General features: G+C 38.9%; 1 protein-coding gene across 50 annotated transcripts in view; it reads left to right on the top strand.

The window, feature by feature from the left end:
• EIF4G3 (eukaryotic translation initiation factor 4 gamma 3) overlaps positions 1-20,952 on the top strand; it is a 390,720-nt gene that overhangs the window by 348,861 nt on the left and 20,907 nt on the right. For all 50 annotated transcript variants that reach the window (XM_078330654.1, XM_078330661.1, XM_078330664.1 and 47 more), the window contains 2 exons: positions 723-838; positions 8,748-8,920. In XM_078330654.1, coding sequence (XP_078186780.1) covers positions 723-838; positions 8,748-8,920 — 289 coding nt within the window. The remainder of the gene's footprint in view (positions 1-722; positions 839-8,747; positions 8,921-20,952) is intronic.

Genomic DNA, 20,952 nt, shown 5'->3' with positions numbered 1-20,952 from the left:
AACTGCCCAAGATCAGTGTGGTTCAAGCTTGGTGGTGAGCAGGGCCCTGTGTAGGATTGTAGGATTGTGAAGACCTCCTGTACTCTTCATCATTGAAACAATGGGGAGCAATCATAATACAGAAAGGAAGAAAAAAGCTCTAATTAGGAAAGTTTATCATGTTCCTAAATCTTGTTCATTGTTATTGTGAATTACAGTGTTACTTAGTGCATATCTATTCTAAAACAAAAGGTTTCTATATTCTGTTTTTATCTATTAAATGTAATCTATTCAGCCAGGCACAGTGGCACACGACTGTAATCCCAGCACTTTGGGAGGCTGAGGTGGGCAGATCATGAGGTCAAGAGATTGAGACCATTCTGGCCAACATGATAAAACACCGTCTCTACTAAATATACAAAAAAAAAAAAAATTAGCTGGGCATGGTAGCACATACCTATAATCCCAGCTACTTGGGAGGCTGAGGCAGGAGACGCCCTTGAACCTGGGAGGTGGAGGTTTCAGTGAGCCAGGATCATACCACTGCACTCCAGCCTGGCGACAGAGCAAGACTCTGTCAAATAAATGAATGAATGAATGAATGCATGAAGTCTATTATATTGTATCTATTAAATGCCTTTACTGTAAAAAAAAACATAATATTGTCAACCATAATTTCACTATTTTAATAGTAATTTTTTAATCTTTACTTTTTCTCTTCTTTTTATTGGCCTCACTAATAGCAAAACCAGAAATTTCAACATTGTCAGCTCTTGACAAGCCTGCATTATCAGAAGAGGAAATGGAGAGGAAGTCCAAATCTATCATTGATGAATTCCTACACATTAATGATTTTAAGGTAAATGCGATTAAAACACAAAGTCCTTTGACAGTATATAATAACTTGGTTCTGGTCTAAATCAGGCGTCATTGTGAACTGATAAAACTTAGATTGACTAATCCAAGGCCTACACAATTCAGGTTGCTTAATGCTGATGCATTTATGCCAAACTCTCTTTTAATTTAATACTATAATTTACAACATAGAGTGGTGGGCAGAGAGAATGAGTACCAATTCATCCCCTCTAAGAGAAAACCAAATTGACTTCAATATTAAGGAAGAAAAACAACACGTTATCATTATGAAGCATTTCTGGCACCCTGTATGTAGCTGTCATGGTCTTTATTTTTTGTGACAGAGTCTTGCTCTGTTGCTTAGTGCAGTGGCATGATCTTGGCTCACTGCAGTCTCCACCTCCCTGGTTCAAGCAATTCTCCTACCTCAGCCTTCTGAGTAGCTGGGACTACAGACACCCATCACCACACCCAACTACTTTTTGTATTTTTAGTAGAGGCAAGTTTTCACCATTTTGGCCAGGCTGGTCGCAAACTCCTGACCTCAAATGATCCACCCACCTTGGCCTCCCAAAGTGCTGGGATTATAGGCGTGAGCCACCACACCTGGCCTGTCATCATCTTTATATAATAATACTATCGTCATTCTCATTTTAATATTGAAATATGGCCGGCATTACTTTTTCTTTATTTCATAAAACTGAGGCATAAAGAGACAAGCAATATGCCAGGTCAGACAGCCAAGTCAGAGATTTCAAGACAAGGCTTTGAATTTGCCCTTCTTTAACCCTTACCTTCTCTTTGATCTTCATTTTGAGGTACTAGTGAATAAGACATTATACCTGACCTCATGTGGCAGAGACAAACCATAAACAAATAATTCCACCAGCACTTACTTAAATTGTAGTTATAATAAGTGGCTGGTAGACCTATACATCTTATGAGAAATCCATTAATGGAATCTAATTAAGTGATCTGAGGTTAGGAAAGACTAATCTGTTAAAAGAGTCTTATCTATTAAAATATTTGTCAGATATATTAACTACTTTTGCTGCCTTGGCATTATCTAATTAAAAATTCTTTCAAGATCACTTGTTTTCTTGGCCTGGTGCAGAGGCTCATGCCTGTAATCCCAGCACCTTGGGAGGCTGAGGCAGGAGGATCACTTAAGCTCAGGAGTTCGAGAGCAGCCTGGGCAACATGGCAAAACCCTTCTCTACAAAAAATACAAAAATTAGCTGGGTGTGGTGGCATGCATCTGTAGTCCCAGCTACTTAGGAGGCTGAGATGGGAGGATCACTTGAATCCCAGGAGGCAGAGGTTGCAGTGAGCTGAGATTGTCCCGCTGTATTCCAGCCTGGGTGACAGAGTGAGACCTTGTCTCAAGAAAAAAAAAAAGAAAGAAAATATTACTTGTTTTCTTTACAGTATAATCATCATCTGCTTTCTATAACACAGAAATCACTTTAGTTATCTATAGTTGAATCTTCTAAAACCTTCAAGCCTTTGAAATTGTCCAAAATCCAGAAGAAGTAGAAGGAAGTTTTTGATGATGAGTGAGGTAGAGATGAATGCTTTGCAGAAACCATCGGAAATGTACCACAGTAAATGAACATTAACTGGAAATAGCCAAGGAATAAACCTGATATACTGTGATTCATCAGTTAGCTTCCTGGAAAATTAGGGTTATTATAAATTGGCAGCATAGCCTTTTTCTTGCATGGAAGTAGGGAAATGTGAACGAATTGCAAAAAATTGGAATGGCCAAGGAAGATGAAATGCCAAGACAGTAAGGAAGAAAACAGTGGAGATGACTTCAGACGTAATTTGAAGGATGTACAAAGTCAGTGAATGACCCTTTGAAAGGGGAATATATGATCCTGTGATGAACTGGAGGTATAGGGAGAAAAAAACCTTAGTAATACCTAAAGAGTGCAGTAAGAGGACTCTTTGGAGAATCATGAGCCCTAGGCCAGGCCTGCTGTACAGAAGGGACACAGTCATTATATCTTTAGGATTTCATAGTGCAGTGCACAAAGCAACTGTGCCTGCAATATGGTAAAAAGAACCAGGTATTAACTTTGGATGTTTATTGACTCTGTGTCAGGTGCTATTGCACATACTTGGTATGTATTAGTTTGTATCGTCCTTGTAATGTTCTCCTGAATTGATATTATTATACACATTTTTACAGATAAGGGAACTGAGGTGCAAAGATGTAAAGCAACTTGTTCAGAATCTTAGTGCTAATAAGTGGCAGATTGAGGATCCAAAGCTAAGTTTCTATCTTCAGAGGAGAAAATGTTTTATCTCCTTGCCTTTAGGGTATCAGTATGTCAGGCTAAATACTTAAAGAGCTGATCTTGAGTTTTTTTCCAAATATCTTCCTAGCGGGTGCTTCTGTTTTTAACAGTAATTCAAATTAATATTTATTGAGGCTTTATTTTGTGCTTGGCACTGTGCCAAGGTGTGTGTGTATGTATATGTATTGTAATTTCTCACAGTAACCCTAGGAAGTTAAGCCCAAGAGATTAAGTTAAACTCCTAAACTCATACAGTAGTAAGTGGCAGAATCAGGTTAAATGTACCTCCATCTGACTTCACCATGTATGTTTTTAGCTTCTCTGCTATATATTTATTGAACATCTAAAATGTGCCAGTCACATTTTAGGGGTTATGACCGAGTTTACCATATTTGTAGTGAGCAACATAGTCTGCTTCTGTGGAGCTTACATTCCAGTGGAGAGATACAGACAAGTGTGGCCCTAAGATCGGTAGTAAATTAATAAACAATAGCTACCAAAAAAAATGTTTTCAGTGCCAAAAGCTAAAACTATGTGATGTGATGGAGTGAGAAAAGACAGGCGGTATCATTTCAACTGAAAGCTCAAAGTTAAGAAGTAGCAAACCATGAGAAAATGAGATGAAAGGGCAAGGTTATGAACTGCTATGACATTATGAATATCATGAAAAAACTGAAGCATTACCCTTGAGAACCAGCACAAGACAAGAATGCCTTCTCTCACTACTCCTATTCAACACAGTATTGGAAGTTCTGTCCAGGATAATCAGGCAAGAAAAATAAATAAAGTATATTGATATAGGAAGAGAGGCATAAAGAGACAAGCAATATGCCAGGTCAGGCAGCCAAGTCAGAGATTTGAAGACGAGGAACAGAGGATGTCAAACTCTCCCTGTTTATAGATGACATGAACCTATATCTAGAAAACCCCATCATCTCAGCCAAAGGCTTCCTTTTTTTTTTTGAAACGGAGTTTCGCTGTTATTACCCAGACTGGAGTGCAATGGCACGATCTCAGCTCACCGCAACCTCCACCTTCTGCGTTCAAGCAGTTCTCCTGCCTCAGCCTCCCGAGTAGCTGGGACTACAGGCGTGCACCACCATGCCCAGCTAATTGTTTTTTTGTATTTTTTTAGTAGAGACGTGGTTTCACCTTGTTGACCAGGATGGTCTCAATCTCTTGACCTCGTGATCCACCCGCCTCGGCCTCCCAAAGTGCTGGGATTATAGGTGTGAGCCACCGCGCCCAGCTCCTTAAGCTGATAAGCAACTTCAGCAAAATCTCAGGATACAAAATTAATGTGTAAAAACACTAGCATTCATATATACCAACAACAGTCAAGCCGAAAGCCAAATCTCTAATGAACTTCCATTCACAATTGCCACAAAAAGAATAAAATACCTAGGAATACAGTTGACAAGGGAGGTGAAGGATCTCTACAAGGAGAACTATAAACCACTATTCAGAGAAATCAGAGATGATACAAACAAATGGAAAAACATTCCATGCTCATGGATAGAAAGAATCACTAACATGAAAATGGCCATACTGCCCAAAGCAATTTATAGATTCAGTGCTATTCTCATTAAACTACCATTGACGTTCTTCACAGAACTAGAAAAAACTACTTAAAAATTCATATAGAACCAAAAAAAGAGCCCAAATAGCCAAAGCAGTTATAAGCAAAAGAACAAAACTGGAGGTGTCACACTTCCCTACTTAAAACTATATTACAAGACTACAGTAACCAAAACAGCATGGTATAGTACAATAACAGACACATAGATTAGTGGAACAGAATAGAGAACCCAGAAATAAGACTACACACCTACAACTATCTGATCTTCAACAAACCTGATAAAAACAAGCAATGGGGAAAGGATTCCCTTTCTAAGAAATGGTGCTGGGATACCCGGCTAGCCATATGCAGAAATTGAAACTGGACACCCTCTTTATACCATATATAAAAATCAACTCAAGATGGATTAAAATGTAAAACTCAAAACTATAAAGAAGAAAACTTAAACAATACCATTCAGGACATAGGCACAGGCAAAGATTTCATGATGAAGATGCCAAAAGCAATAGAAACAAACGCAAAAATTGACAAATGCCATCTAATTAAACTACAGAGCTCTGCACACACAAAACTGTCAATCAACAGAATAAACAGACAACTTACAAAATGGGAGAAAATGTTTGCAATCTATGTATCAAAGTCTTCTGTCCAGCATCTATAAGGAACTTAAACAAATTTACAAGAAAGAAACCCCATGAAAAAGTGGACAAAGGACATGAACAGACAGTACTCAAAGGAAGACATACATGTGGCCAACAATCATAAGGAAAAAGCGCTCAACATAATTGATTGTTAAAGAAATGCACATCAGAACCACAATGAGATACCGTCTAATACCAATCAGAGTGGCTATTATTAAAAAGTCAAAAAATAATAGATGTTGGTGAGGTTGTGGAGAAAAAGGTACACTTTTTTTTTTTTTTTTTTTTTTTTGAGACAGAGTCTAGCTCTGTCACCCAGGCTGGAGTGCAGTGGTGCGATCTCAGCTCACTGAAACCTCCGCCTCCTGGGTTAAGAGGTTCTCCTGCCTCACCCTCCCCAGTAGTTGGGATTACCAGTGCCTGCCACCATGCCCAGCTACTACTCATCAACTAAGGATGAGTAGTAGAGATGGGGTTTCACTGTGTTGGCCAGGCTGGTCTTGAATTCCTGACCTCAAGTGATCTGCCCGCCTTGGCCTCCCAAAGTGCTGGGATTACAATTGTGAGCCACCATGCCCGGGCTAAAAAAGGTACACTTTTACACTGTTGGGAGTGTAAATGAGTTCAACCGTTGTGGAAGACAGTGTGGCGATTCCTGAGAGACCCAGAGACAGAAATACCATTTGATTCAGCAATCCCATTACTGGCTATATACCTAAAGGAATATAAATTGTTCTCTTATAAAGAGAACGTATGTTCATTGCAGCACTATTCACAATAGCAAAAACATGTGATCAAGCTAAATGCCCATCAACGATAGACTGGATAAAGAGAATGTGGCACATAGACACTATGAAACATTATCCAGCCATAAAAAGGACTGAGATCATGCCCTTTGCTGGGACATGGATGGAGCTAGAGGCCATTATCCTTAGCAAACTAATGCAGAAACGGAAAAGCAAATACCTCAGGTTCTCACTTATAAACGGGAGCTAAATGATGAGAACACATGGATATGTAGAGGGGAACAACACGCACCGGGGCCTACTGGAGGACAGAAGGTGGAAGGAGAGTGAGGATCAGGAAAAATAACTAATGGACACGAGGCTTAGTATTTGGGTGATGAAATAATCTGTACAACAAACCCCCATGACACACATTTACCTGTGTAGCAAACCTGCACATCTTACACATGTACCCTGAACTTAAAAGTTTAAAAGAAATCACTATACAGTTAATTGGCCCTTTATGCAAGCACAGTGAGTGAATTCTCATTAGAAGACATTTAATCACTAAGGATTGATTTTTATTATTATTAATTTTTTTTTGAGACAGAGTCTCACTCTGTCACCCACGCTAGACAGCTCACTGCAACCTCCGCCTCCCAGATTGAAGTGATTCTCTTGCCTCAGCCTCCCGAATGGCTGAGATTACAGGCACATGCCACCACCACACCCAGCTAATGTTTGTATTTTTGGTATAGACGAGGTTTCACCTTGTTGGCCAGGAGGACTCGAACTCCAGTCCTCAAGTGATCTGCCCACCTTGGCGTCCCAAAGTGTGTGGATTACAGGTGTGAGCCACTACGCCGGGCCTGAGGATTTAATATTTGCATTCATTTGCAGGCCCTCTTCAAAAGACATAACAGTGATGTTGATTGACTTAAAATGAGGTTAAAAACCCCAAAAGGGGCCAGGTACTAAGGATGAGTGGTAATTTATTTAACAAACTAAGAATGTGTGTGAGGTGCAGATGTGGCCAGAAATAAAAGGGAATTAGGTTCATTAAAAGCATATATAAGGAATCATTTTACAGCTGGTCGAGGTGACTCAAGCCTGTAATCCCAGCATTTTGGAAGACCGAGGTGGACAAATCACCTGAGGTCAGGAGTTTGAAACTAGCCTGGCCAACATGGTGAAACCTTATCTCTACTAAAAATACAAAATTAGCAGGGCATGGTGGCACATGCCTATAATCTCAGCTACTTGGGAGGCTGAGGCAGGAGAATCTCTTGAGCCTCTGAGGCAGAGGTTTCCGTGAGCCGAGATTATGCCATTACACTCCAGCCTGGGCAACAAGAGTGAAACTCTGTCTCAAAAAGAAAAAAGAAACCATTTTACGTGATAATTGTCTTGAATGTTTCAAAAATGGCAATGCCATGAAAAGATAAGAAACGACCATTTTAGATTAAAGGAGTCTGAACAACATCATGATGTGTAAAGTCGGGTTCTCAACTGGACTCAGCAATAACAAAAAGCTATATTAAACATTTAGAGACAGCTGTGGAAATTTGAATAGGTACTATATATAAAATATTTTTATTGACATATCAGTAAATTTCTTGGACATTTAGAAAAAAACTAACAATTGAATGTAAATAAAAGTTAAGATGGATAATTGTATATTGTGTAACTTTATTTTTCTGTAGGCTTGAAATTTTGTTAGATAAAATGTTAATGTTGGGGAGGTATTAAATAAAGGAGCAGGGAGGAAAAAGTGACAGTGGTGAGACACCTAGATGAGTCTCCTCCCTTCTACATCTGATCACCACCCTTCCTACCTACATCCTTCCCCCTTGGAAGAGCTACTTGGCTTCAAAGGTTGAACCAAAAGATTGAATTTCAGGGCACCAGACTAATTTGCAGTAGCTGACAGCAGAGAGGTACACTGCTTTATTGATATTTCAGCAACTCTGGCTGACCAGCTTTCACCCTTCAGACCAAAGATACTGACTTGACTGGATTACTCTGTAGTAAACACCAGTTAACAAGCACAAATTAAGAAGCATACCTCAAGAATTTACTAAAAGGATTTTAATGCCTAACCTAACCATATCACTTAATTTTGACTTTCATATGAAGGAAGACCTTTTTCATTGAAGATAATACAAATATTAACCTATTCAGACACCGTAACCTCAGTTCACTCATTAAAGCTTTTGAATTATGACATTGAATTTTTATTTCATAATGTACCATTTTAAATTTTTTAAATAAGTGATATAAAATAAGTGTGTAGAAAAATACATTTGACTCTGGGCCTTTGAGTGATGATTAATATAATGTTAAACTAAATGTGTTAACTTTGTGAAGACGCATTATTTTTTATAATTTTTCATTTTTAAAAACAGTTCTCTAGTAAAAACAGGAAAACCAAGACAAATGCTAAAAGCGCTATAACGCTCTTTTTTAATATGACTTTTAATATTGCCCATATCAGACTGCAGTTTACTGAGTTGTATATTATGTTAAACAGATAGAAACTTAAAATATGAAAACTGTCTTGTTCATAGAGCTTTCTACTGATTCTTTTATAAGTAAAAGATTTATCTTAACATTCTGGTAACACTGTCCAGATTTTGGAGTAAGGCTTTCTTTGCTGTTTGAACAGGAAGCCATGCAGTGTGTGGAAGAGCTGAATGCCCAGGGCCTGCTACATGTTTTTGTGAGAGTGGGAGTGGAGTCCACCCTGGAAAGGAGCCAGATCACCAGGGATCACATGGGCCAACTACTTTATCAGCTGGTACAGTCAGAAAAACTCAGCAAACAGGACTTTTTCAAAGGGTCAGTATCTTCTTCAAGAGTGGTATTCAATTACTAGGCTCTTGGATACCAGTTAATTTTTGAAGTACTTACCTCTTTAAGTATTTAGTTTTTTCCATAGGTAAAAATTGTATCCACTGTAATATGTCGATATGATGCAATTAATATATTGATCATATGTTGGTTGATGTGATTGATGACATTTTGTAGATTGTGCTAGGGCATAAAGGTTATCTTTTGGTTTTCGTGTATTATTGTTTGATCTCTATCATGATGTAAGTAAAGTAGCAGAGACCCCTTAGCCTCAGGGAAACTCTAAGGCCTTTAGCAGCCCATTTACATGTGATCCCCAAGTGAATTTTGAGAAAAAAAAAAAAAAAAAAGCATTTCTTTATGAGAACAATCCTGAAAAATCGTCTTAAATTTAAAAATTTTATTCTTTTAATAAACAATGGTTATTTTGGCCAGGAAGCACTTGTCTGCCCACTCTAGCGTCCTGGAGAAGGATATGTAACTAGATGTTCTTAATGATGTAGTCTATTTCAGGTTGGTTTCATTATGATTCTTGTCAGTGGATGATTTGATGAGGTCTGCCTGTCATTGGTGGTGAATCCTCATTTGATCAGGTTCTTGTATATTTGTGATATACCATCATCACAACTGCATGGATCAAGTTCCTTGTGGTTCAGCCACAGAGTCTTACCCAGGCAAAGACTATATAATCAGTGTTTAAAGTGAAAATTGCATTGGTAAAAAGTATTGTTTTAGGAGCCATGTTGTATCAAATATAAACACAGAATCACACCCAGCACTAACAGATGCCCGCTCTCTAAGAGAATAGCAAATAGGATCTCCTGAGTTCTGGACATTCGATTTATATCTGCCATCTCATCTTCAACTGGACATATGCTTATTGAATCAAGTGGCAGTAAGAATTCTGTACTACTTGTAATTTTCCTCTTTGAATTTTTTTTGTCAAGCTCATAATCTCATAATTAAATGTACATATGATGAAATGTCACTGTATATTTTTCTTTAATCTTTTCAATTTGGCCATTCTTTTAGAATAAGGTGACCATTACATGTCATTGTTGGCCGGGTGCAGTGGCCCACACCTGTAATCCCAGCACTTTGGGAGGCCGAGGTAGGGAGATCACAGGGTCAGGAGATCAAGTCCATCCTTGCTAACATGGTGAAACCACATCTCTACTAAAAATACAAAAAATGGGCCAGGCGAGGTGGCACACACCTGTAATACTAGCTACCTGGGAGGGCAAGGCAGGAGAATTGCTTGAACCCAGGAGGCAGAGGTTGCAGTGAGCCAAGGTTGTGTCACTGCACTCCAGCCTAGGCAACAGAGCAAACTCCATTTCAAAGAAAAAAAGTTTTCTTACAGGCTGGGCACCATGGCTCACACCTGTAATCCTAGCACTTTGGAAAGCTGAGGCAGGAAGATCGCTTGAGCCTGGGAGTTTGAGACCAGCCTGGGCAACATGGTGAAACTCCATATATACTGAAAATATATAAATCAGCAGGGCATGGTGGTGTGCACCTGTAGTCTGAGCTACTTGGGAGGCTGAGGTGAAATGATTGAGTCTGGGAGGTAAAGGCTGTAGTGAGCCATGATCATTCCACTATACTCCAATGTAGGTGACAGAATGAGATCCTGTCTGGAAAAAAAAAAGAGTTTTCTTTCGGCAATAAGCTAGCTTGCTCTGAATTCAGTGAATGACTAGATTAAGGCCATGTGAACCAGTTAATTTGGCAAGAAACTTTGGCAAAAGTTGCTGTGGTTATTGGCTTGTAAGGCCAGGATGGTTTCCCAGTTTTAAAAGAGAAACCTGCAGTTCACTCCAGTAACTAGCCAGTGCAAACAGTAAGAGCAAATGAAGGCATGTACACCCTCACAATCAGATATTGAATGTGGTCCTCCCAGCAGACTTGAAACTATTGTTTCCAGAAATTACTGTTGGAGTGACGAGGATATCCATTTATAAATAGTTACTTATTATCCAGGTATTATGATATATTCCTCAGAAAATTCTGGAAATGATACTGGTAAGTTATCATTTACCATTTTCTGTCTCTTCAAACTACACTCAGAAGTTGATTTATATGTATAAAGATCCCAGGAAGTGTATTGGTGTATTGGCTATAACTGAACTTGTGAGATACTAGCTTAGTTTCTAGGGTATCTCAGACATTTGAATCTCTCCCTTTGTGGGATTGAAGAAAAGGTATTATATCCAGACATGATGGCTACATTTTTGTTGTTGGTAGTAAAATTGCTGTTGTCAGCAATAACTACCACACTACTACCTTTTATTTTGACGTAAAATGAGGTTAACACTTCTGTGTCTCAGCAGTTACTTCATGTTTCACCATATCCGCTGCTTTCTGCAGCTGGAGGCAGTGCAGTGTCTCTGCCTAGCTTTTCACACTTAGTTAGACCTAACCAGCCTTGGACCTTAGACCAAGACATGTAAAAGTTGTACTATTTTATTCTAAATGGAGAGGCCTGACAATTTATTGCCCACCTTTTCCTAAGAGGGAAATGTGGGGATAGCTTCATGTCAGTGTTCACCAAGAGCCTTCCTGCAAGTAGATTAGAATTTCACAATACATTCTAAAACCTGAGTTATAAATGGCTCATGCTGTCTAGAGAGGCTATTTCACTGGACTCATGAAGATACCCTGTCTTTTGTTTCTTTATTCTTTACCTACAAAGATAGTGTTGTCCTTTCATAGTGTTGTGGAAGAGCCTCTGGGGTCAGCTTCTTTGGGTGCTGCTACTGCTTAGATGTCAACTTCTGAAACCTCGCCAAGCCAATGATAACTCTGGGAAGGTTAGAAAGCAGAAAGCTTCCCTGTATACTGGTCCCTGGTGCGACAGCTACTAATCTGCCATTCCTCCCTATAGTTCTGTTCAGAGTATGCACTGCCGCAAAGTAGTAAAATAGACAAAAGTTTCAAATAGGCTTTATGAATATAGTTTTTGGCTCCTTTGGAATTTTCTTTACAAGATGTTATATAGTTGCTCTACATAAAATACACCTCCACAAAGATAACATCAAGTCATGCTCCTGATGTTTTCGGGACTAAATACTAAATGTAAATCTAAATCTTTATGATACAAATTAGGTCAGTAGGTAGATAGGTAGAAGCATTATTGTATAGGTACATGCACTTCAAATAGTGTGTTGATACAGTCTTTTTATATCATGATTTCAGAAAACTTTTTTTTTTTTTGAGACTGAGTCTTGTTCTGTCACCCCGGCTAGAGTGCAATGGTATGATCTTGGCTCACTGCAACCTCCGCTTCCCAGGTTTAACCAATTCTCCTCCTTCAGCCTCCCTAGTAACTGGGATTACAGGCGTGTGCCACTACACCCAGCTAATTTTTTGTATTTTTAGTAGAGATGGGGTTTTACCACGTTGACCAGGCTGGTCTCGAACTCCTGACCTCAGGTGATCCACCTGCCTTGGCCTCACAAAGTGCTGGGATTACAGGTGTGAACCACCACACCCAGCCCCAGAAAGCTTCTTTTAAAAAACTGTCTAGTAAATATAGTTGAGTGCAATTTGCTATTCATCACAGAATTGGAATGACTTTGAAAGTGTAATAAGGAAATGAATACCAAGATAGTAAAAATTAGAGCGGACAATAGAAACAAAATATATACCCTACAGGAAGATTGATGCATTAATATTTCACTTTGGGAGCAGTTTGTTGGAAAGGAAATTCTTATCTCTGCCTTGACTACTTTTTCGGAACTTTTATTACGGCTTACAGCAATTCTACATTGATAAAAGACCCTACATAAGCTGGACACAGTGACTCACACCTGTAATCTCAGCTACTAGGGAGGCTAAGGTGGGACAATGGCTTGAGGCCAGGAGGTCAAGGCCTGGCCAACACAGCAGGACCCCATCTCTTAAAAAAATTAGCTGTGCCGGATCTCTCGGCAGAAACCCTACAAGCCAGAAGAGAGTGGGGACCAATATTCAACATCCTTAAAGAAAATAACTTTCGATCTAGAATTTCATATCCAGCCAAACTAAGCGTCATAAGCAAAGGAGAAATAAAATCCTTTCTGAACAATCAATTGCTGAGAGATTTCGTCACCACCAGGCCTGCCTTACAAGAGCTCCTGAAAGAAGCACTAAACATGGAAAGGAACAACTAGTAGCAGCCACTCCAAAAACATACCAAATGGTAAAGACCATCTGCACAATGAAGAAACTGTATCAGCTAACAGGCAAAACAACCAGCTAGCATCAAAATGGCAGGATCAAACTCACATAACAATATTAACCTTAAATGTAAATGGGCTAAATGCCCCAATCAAAAGAGACAGACTGGCAAATGGATAAAAAGTCAAGAACCATCTGTGTTCTGTATTCAGGAAACCTATCTCACGTGCAGGGACACACATAAGCTCAAAATAAAGGGATGGAGGAAGATTTACCAAGCAAATGGAGAGCCAAAAAAAAGTAGGAGTTGCAATCCTAGTCTCTGATAAAATGTACTTTAAACCAGTGAAGATGAAAAGAGACAAAGAAGGGCATTACATAATGGTAAAAGGATCAATGTAACAAGAAGAACTAATGATCCTAAATATATAGGCACCCAATACAGGAGCACCCAGATACATAAAGCAAGTTCTTAACAATCTACAAAGAGACTTAGACTCCCACACAATAATTGTGGGAGACTTTAACACTCCACTATTAATATTAGATCAACAAAACAGAAAATTAATTAACAAGGATATCCAGGACTTGAACTCAGATCTGGACCAAGCGGACCTAATAGACATCTATAAAGCTCTCCACCCCAAATCCACAGAAGATACATTCTTCTCCGCACCACATCGCACCTACTTTAAAATTGACCACATAGTTGGAAGTAAGTCACTCCTCAGCAAATGCAAAAGAATGGAAATCATAACAAACAGTCTCTCAGACCACAGTGCAATCAAATTAGAACTCAGGATTAAGAAATTAACTCAGGCTGGGCATGGTGGCTCACACCTATAATCCCAGCACTTTGGGAGGCCAAGGCGGGTGGATCACAAGGTCAAGAGATCGAGACCATCCTGGTCAACAAGGTGAAATCCCGTCTCTACTAAAAATACAAAAATTAGCTGAACATGGTGGTGTGCGCCTGTAGTCCCAGCTACTCGGGAGGCTGAGGCAGAACAATTGCTTGAACCCAGAAGGCAGAGGTTGCGGTGAGCCGAGATCGTGCCATTGCACTCCGGTCTGGGTAACAAAGCAAAACTCCATCTCAAAAAAAAAAAAAAAAAAAAAGAAATTAACTCAGAACCTCATGACTTCATGGAAACTGAACAACTGGCTCCTGAATGTTGACTGGATAAACAATGAAATGAAGGCAGAAATAAAGATGTTTTTTGAAACCAACAAGAACGTACCAGAATCTCTGGGACACATTTAAAGCAGTGTCTGGAGGGAAATTTATAGCAATAAATGCCCACATGAGAAGCAAGGAAAGATCTAAAATCAACATCCTATCATCAAAATTGAAAGAGCTAGAGGAGCAAGATCAAAAAAACTCAAAAGTTAACAGAAGACAAGAAATAACTAAGATGAGAGCAGAACTGAAGGAGTTAGAGACACAAAAAACCCTTCAAAAAAAATCAATAAATTCAGGAGGTGGTTTTTTGAAAAGATCAACAAAACAGACAGACCACTAGCCAGATTAATAAAAGAGAGAAGAATCAAATAGATGCAATAAAAAATGATAAACAGGATATCACCACCAATTCCACAGAAATACAGACTACCACCAGAGATTACTACAAACAACTCTATTCACATAGACCAGTAAACTTGGAAGAAATGGATAAATTCCTGGACACTTGCACCCTCCCAAGCCTACACTAGGAAGAAGTTGAAACCCTGAATAGACCAATAACAAGGGCTGAAGTTGAGGCAGCAATTAATAGCCTACCAACCAAAAAAGTCCAGGTCCAGATGGGTTCACAGCCAGATTCCACCAGACATACAAAGAGGAGCTGGTACCACTCCTTCTGAAACTATTCCAAACAAACCTAAAAGAGGGAATCCTTCCCAAATCATTTTATGAGACCGACATCATCCTGATACCAAAACCTGGCAGAGACTCAACAAAAAAAGAAAACTTCAGGCCAATATCCTTGATGAACATAGATGCAAAAATCTTCAATAAAGTACTGGCAAACTGATTGCAATAGCACATCAGCAAGCTTATCCATCATGATCAAGTAGACTTCATCCTGGGGATGCAAGGCTGGTTCAACATACCCAAGTCTGAACGTAATCCCCCATATAAACAGAACCAAAGACAAAAACCACATGATTATCTCACTGGCAAACTGATTGCAACAGCACATCAGCAAGCATCCATCATGATCAAGTAGACTTCATCATGGGGATGCAAGGCTGGTTCAACATACCCAAGTCTGAACGTAATCCCCCACATAAACAGAACCAAAGACAAAAACCACATGATTATCTCAATAGATGCAGAGAAGGCCTTTGACAAAATTCAACAGCGATTTGATGCTAAAAACTCTCAATAAACTTGGTATGGATGGAACATGTCTCAAAGTAATAAAAGCTATTCAAGACAAACTCACAGCCAATATCATACTGAATGGGCAAAAACTGGAAGCATTCCCTTTGAATTCTGGCACTAGACAAGGATGCCCTCTCTCACCACTCCTTCCTATTGGAAGTTCTAGCCAGAGCAATCAGGCAAGAAAAGAAAATAAAGGGTATTCAATTAGGAAAGGAGGAAGTCAAATTGTCTCTATTTGCAGATGACATGATTGTATATTTAGAAGACCCCATTGTCTCAGCCCAAAATGTCCTTAAACTGATAAGCAACTTAAGCAAAGTCTCAGGATGCAGAAATCACAAGCATTCCTATACATTAATAACAGACTGACAGAGCCAAATCAAAAGTAAACTCCCATTCACAGTTGCTACAAAGAGAATAAAATACCTAGGAATACAACTAACAAAGGATATGAAGGACCTCTTCAAGGAGAACTACAAACCACTGCTCAACGAAATAAGACAGGACACAAACAGATGGAGAAACATTCCATGCTCATGGTTAGGAAGTATCAATTTAGTGAAATGGCCATACCGCCCAAAGTAATTTATAGATTCAATGCTATCCCCATCAAGCTACCAATGACTTTCTTCACAGAAGTGGAGAAAACCACCTTAAACTTCGTATGGAACCAAAAGAGAGCCCACATAGCCAAGGCAATCCTAAGCGAAAAGAACAAAGCTGGAGGCATCACTCTACTTGACTTCAAACTATACCACAAGGCTACAGTAATCAAAACAGCATGGTACTGGTACTGAAATGAGATATAGACCAATAGAACAGAACAGAGGCCTCAGGCAACGCCACACATCTAGAACCATCTGATCTTTGACAAACCTGACAAAAACAAGCAATGGGGAAAGGATTCCCTGTTTAATAAATGGTGTTGGGAAAACTGGCTAGCCATGTGCAGAAAGCAGAAACTCGACCCCTTCCTGACACCTGGCACTAAAATTAACTCCAGATGGATTAAAGACTTAAACATAAGGCCTAACACCATAAAAACCCTAGAAGAAAACCTAGGCAAAAACATTCAGGACATAGGCATAGGCAAGTCATATTCATGACTAAAATACCAAAAGCATTGTCAACAAAATCCAAAATAGACAAATGGAACCTAATTAAACTCCAGAACTTTTGTACAGTAAAAGAAACAATCATTAGAGTGAACCAGCAAGCAACAGAATGGGAAAACTTTTTTTGCAATCTACCCATCTGACAAAGGGCTGATATCCAGAATCTATAAAAAACTTAAACAGATTTACAAGAAAAAAACAATCCCATTCACAAATGGATGAAGGATATGAACAGACACTTTTCAAAAGACATATATGAGACCAAGAAACATACAAAAAAGTGCTCATCATCACTGGTCATTAGAGAAATGCAAATCAGAACCACATTGAGATACCATGTCACACCAGTTAGAATGGCAGTCATTAAAAAATCCAGAGACAGCAGATGCTGGAGAGGATGTGGAGAAATAGGAACACTTTTACACCGTTGGTGGGTGTGTAAATTAGTTCAGTCATTGTGGAAGACAGTGTGGTGACTCCTCAAGGATCTAGAAATAGAAATTCCTTTTGACCCAGCAATCCCATTACTGGATATATACTCAAAGGATTATGAATCATTCTCTTGTAAAGACACATGCACATGTGTATTCATTGTGGCACTGTTTACAATAGCAAAGACCTGGAACCAACCCAAATCCCCATCAATGATAGACTGGACAGGGAAAATGTGGCATATAGACACCATGGAATACTATGCAACCGTATAAAGCGATGAGTTTGTGTCCTTTGTAAGGACATGGATGAATCTGGAAACCGTCATTCTCAGCAAACTGACACAAAATCAGAAAATAAAATACCGCATGTTCTCACTCATAAGTGGGTGTTGAACAATGAGAACACATGGACACAGGGAGGGGAACATTGCACACTGGGGTCTGTTGGGGGTGGGGCTAGAAGAGGGACAGCAGTGAGTGGGGAGGTTGGGGAGAAAACATGGGGAGAAATGCCAGTTATAGGTGATGGGGGTAGATAGAGGCAGTAAACCACCTTGCCATGTATATACCTGTGTAACAATCCTGCATAATCTGCACATGTACCCCAGAACCTAAAGTACAATAAAAAAAAAATTAGCTGTGCATGGTGACATGTAACAATAGTCACAGCTACTGGGAGCTGAGGCAGGAAGATTGTTTGAGCCCAGGAGTTCAAGGCTATAGTGAGCTACGATAGCATCACTGCACCCCAGCCTGGGCAACAGAGTGAGATCCTGTCTTTAAAAATAAAAAACACTCTGGGAGGCCAAAGTGGGCAAATTGCTTGCACTTAGGAGTTTGAGACTAGCCTGGGCAACATGGTGAAACCCCATCTCTACCAAAAAATACAAAAACTCTGGGCATGGTGGTGGGTGCCTGTTGCAGCTACTCAGGAGGCTGAGGTGAGAGGATTGCCATACTGACCTTGTAAAATGACTTGGGGAGTATTTTCTTAACCTAAATTTTTTGAAGAGTTTGAGAAGAATATGTTCTTCTTTAAGTGTTTGGTAGGATTCAGCAGCGAAGCTGTCTAGTCCTGGTCTTTTTTCTTTCTTTCTTTCTCAGATAGGGTCTTGCTCTCTCACCAAGGCTGGAGTGCAGTGGCTTCATTGTGGCTCACTGCAACCTCAGCCTTCTGGGCTCAAGTGATTCTCCCATCTCAGCTTCTCCAGTAGCTAGGACAATAGGTGCATGCCACTGTGCTCAGCCAATTTTTTATTTTTTGTAGAGATGGTGCCTCACTATGTTGCCCAAGCTGGTCTTGAACTCCAAAATTCAAACGATTCTTCCACCTTGGCCTCCCAAAGTGCTGGGATAACAGGTTTAAGCCAGTGTACCTGGCCATGATTCAGTCCTGATTTGTTGGCTGTATCTGTGAGTTTATCTTTTTTTTTCCTAGATTATCCATATTATTGTTCATAGTGGTTTCTTATGATCCTTTGTATTTCTGTAGTATCAGTTGTAATATCTCCTCTTTCATTTCTTATTTTATTTGAGTCTTCTCTCTTCTAATCTAGATAAGAGTTTCTTGATTTTGTTAATTTTTCCAAAAAACATTCAGTTTCATTATTTTTTTCCTTTGGGTTTTTTAAGTGTCTACTGCATTTATTTCTTTTAGATATCTGTTATTTCCTTCTCTGTGCTAACTCTGGGCTTAGTTTGTTCTTCTTTTTCTAGTTCTTTGATATGTAATGTTACATTGTTTGAGATCTTTTTTTTTTTTTTTGATGTAGATGTTGGTTGCTATACATTTTCCTCTTAGTGCTTTTTGTTGCATTCTATAAGTTTTGGTATGTGGTGTGTCCTTTTCATTTGTCTCAAGGTAGTTTTTAAAATTCCTTTCTGGTTTCTTCTGTGACCCATTCGTTGTTTAGGAGGATGTTGTTTAACATTTACATATTTGTATGTTTTTCAGGATTTCTCTTGTTACTGATTTCTAGTTTTATTGCATTGCGATCCAGAAAGATACTTGATATGATTTCAGTCCTCTTAAATTTGTTAAGACTTGTTTTGTGGTCTAACGTATGATCTATTGGGGAGAATGTTTTATTTGCACTTTAGAAGAATATGTATTCTGCTGCTATTTGATGGAATGTTTTGTATATTTCATTTTGGTTTAAGTATAATTCTAGTCCAATGTTTCCTTACTGACTTTCTGTCTAGATGAGTTGTTCATTGTTGAAAGAAGGGTATTCAGGTCACCACTCTTACTGTATTGTAGTTTATCTTTCCCTTCAGATCATTAATTGCCTTATGTATTTAGGTGCTCCAATGTGAGATGCATATGTCTTTATAATTGTTATATCCTCTTAGTAAATTGATTGCTTTATCATTACATAATGACCTTTGTCTTTTTTTATAGTTTTTGACTTAATGTCCTTTCTGTCTCGTATAAGTATTGCTACCCCTGCCGTCTTTTGATTTTCATTTTCATGAAATAGCTTTTTTTATCTCTTCATTTTCAGTCTATGAATGTCCTTACTGGTAAAGTGAATCTCTTATAGGCAGCTTATGGTTGGATCTCATTTTTTATTTATTTATATTTTAAATTTTGAGACAGTCATGCTCTGTCTCCCAGGCCGGAATGCAGTGGCACAATCAAGGTGCACTGCAGCCTCTACCTTCTGGGCTTAAGCAATCCTTCTAGGTAACTGAGACCACAGCCACGCATCATGATGCCTGGCTAATTTTTTTAATTTTTTTGTAGAGACAGATTCTCCCTACATTGCCCAGGCTGGTCTACAACTCCTAGGCTCAAGTGATCCTCCTGCCTTGGCCTCTTCAAGTATGGCATTACAGGCATGAGCCATTGTGCCTGGCCAGATCTTGCTTTTTAAACTATTTAGCCACTCTGTCTTTTGATTGGAAAATTTAATCCATTCACATTTGACATAATTATTGATAGATAAGGACTTGCTACTGCCATTTTGTAATTTGTTTTTCTGATTATTTTGGCAATGCCACTTTCAATTGTGGTAGCATTATTTTGCTTTTTAAAAAATTTTTTTATCAGAACGTTACTGAATTAAAATTTTAAAATATTTTTCTTTTAATTCTGTGTCCCTTTCTTCAATTAAATTTTAGACAAGAACCCATTATATAAAATAAAGTGGAGCTTTTGTAGTTGAAATGAGCAGAGGGATATCTGCAGTCTTGTGTATGTAGACCCTACCAAAGTTCAGTCCAATGGCTGTGATGGTCACTACATGCCAAGAGGTAGGGGTTTGATGTAGTTCTGTTTCATTTTTTCAGCTTTTAGAAAATATATATTGTGCAAAGCATTATTATAGGCTATGTAGCAGTGCAAAGGCATAAAGACAGTTATTACCTAGGTGCTTCAGCACACTTAGGGTTTTTCTCTTAGAATCATGCAACAGGATTTAGGAACTGTAAACCTAAAAAAAATATAAGCCTCTTACAGGCTTGTTCTATGGAAATCCTATGTTCAGCCAAAGAAAGTTTTTTCTTAGCAGTACAGATTTGACCACTGATTGTGTTCTGCACACTGTCCCATGATGAACCGAGTCATCAAGGAGTAAAAAACCAAGACAAGAATATGGGTATATTTTATTTGTAATGAGATAAAATATATGAGATCAAAATAGCACCAGATATACTGCTGAAAGCCCAGCATGGCTATAGTTGTCTCTTGGGCCCATTAAACAGCTTAATTTATGCTGCTAGCCCACGGAGCATGAATTGGCAGGACTGGGTGATTAACCTAGAGATCCTCGAGTCCAGCTAGCTTACGTTTCATCAGGGGACTGAACTGAACTGAACCCAAAGTACGTATATAATGAGAAAACCTGCAATTATTTGGCAAATAGATGTCAAATGATTGCAAGCTGTGAGGTGAGAAAGTTGGAATTAAGGATTCATGAA

Source organism: Callithrix jacchus, chromosome 7, assembly GCF_049354715.1.
Source record: "Callithrix jacchus isolate 240 chromosome 7, calJac240_pri, whole genome shotgun sequence".
NCBI classification, from domain to species: domain Eukaryota; kingdom Metazoa; phylum Chordata; class Mammalia; order Primates; family Cebidae; genus Callithrix; species Callithrix jacchus.
The sequence above is the reverse complement of the archived record's forward strand: the minus strand, read 5'-3'. Positions and strand labels throughout refer to the sequence as shown.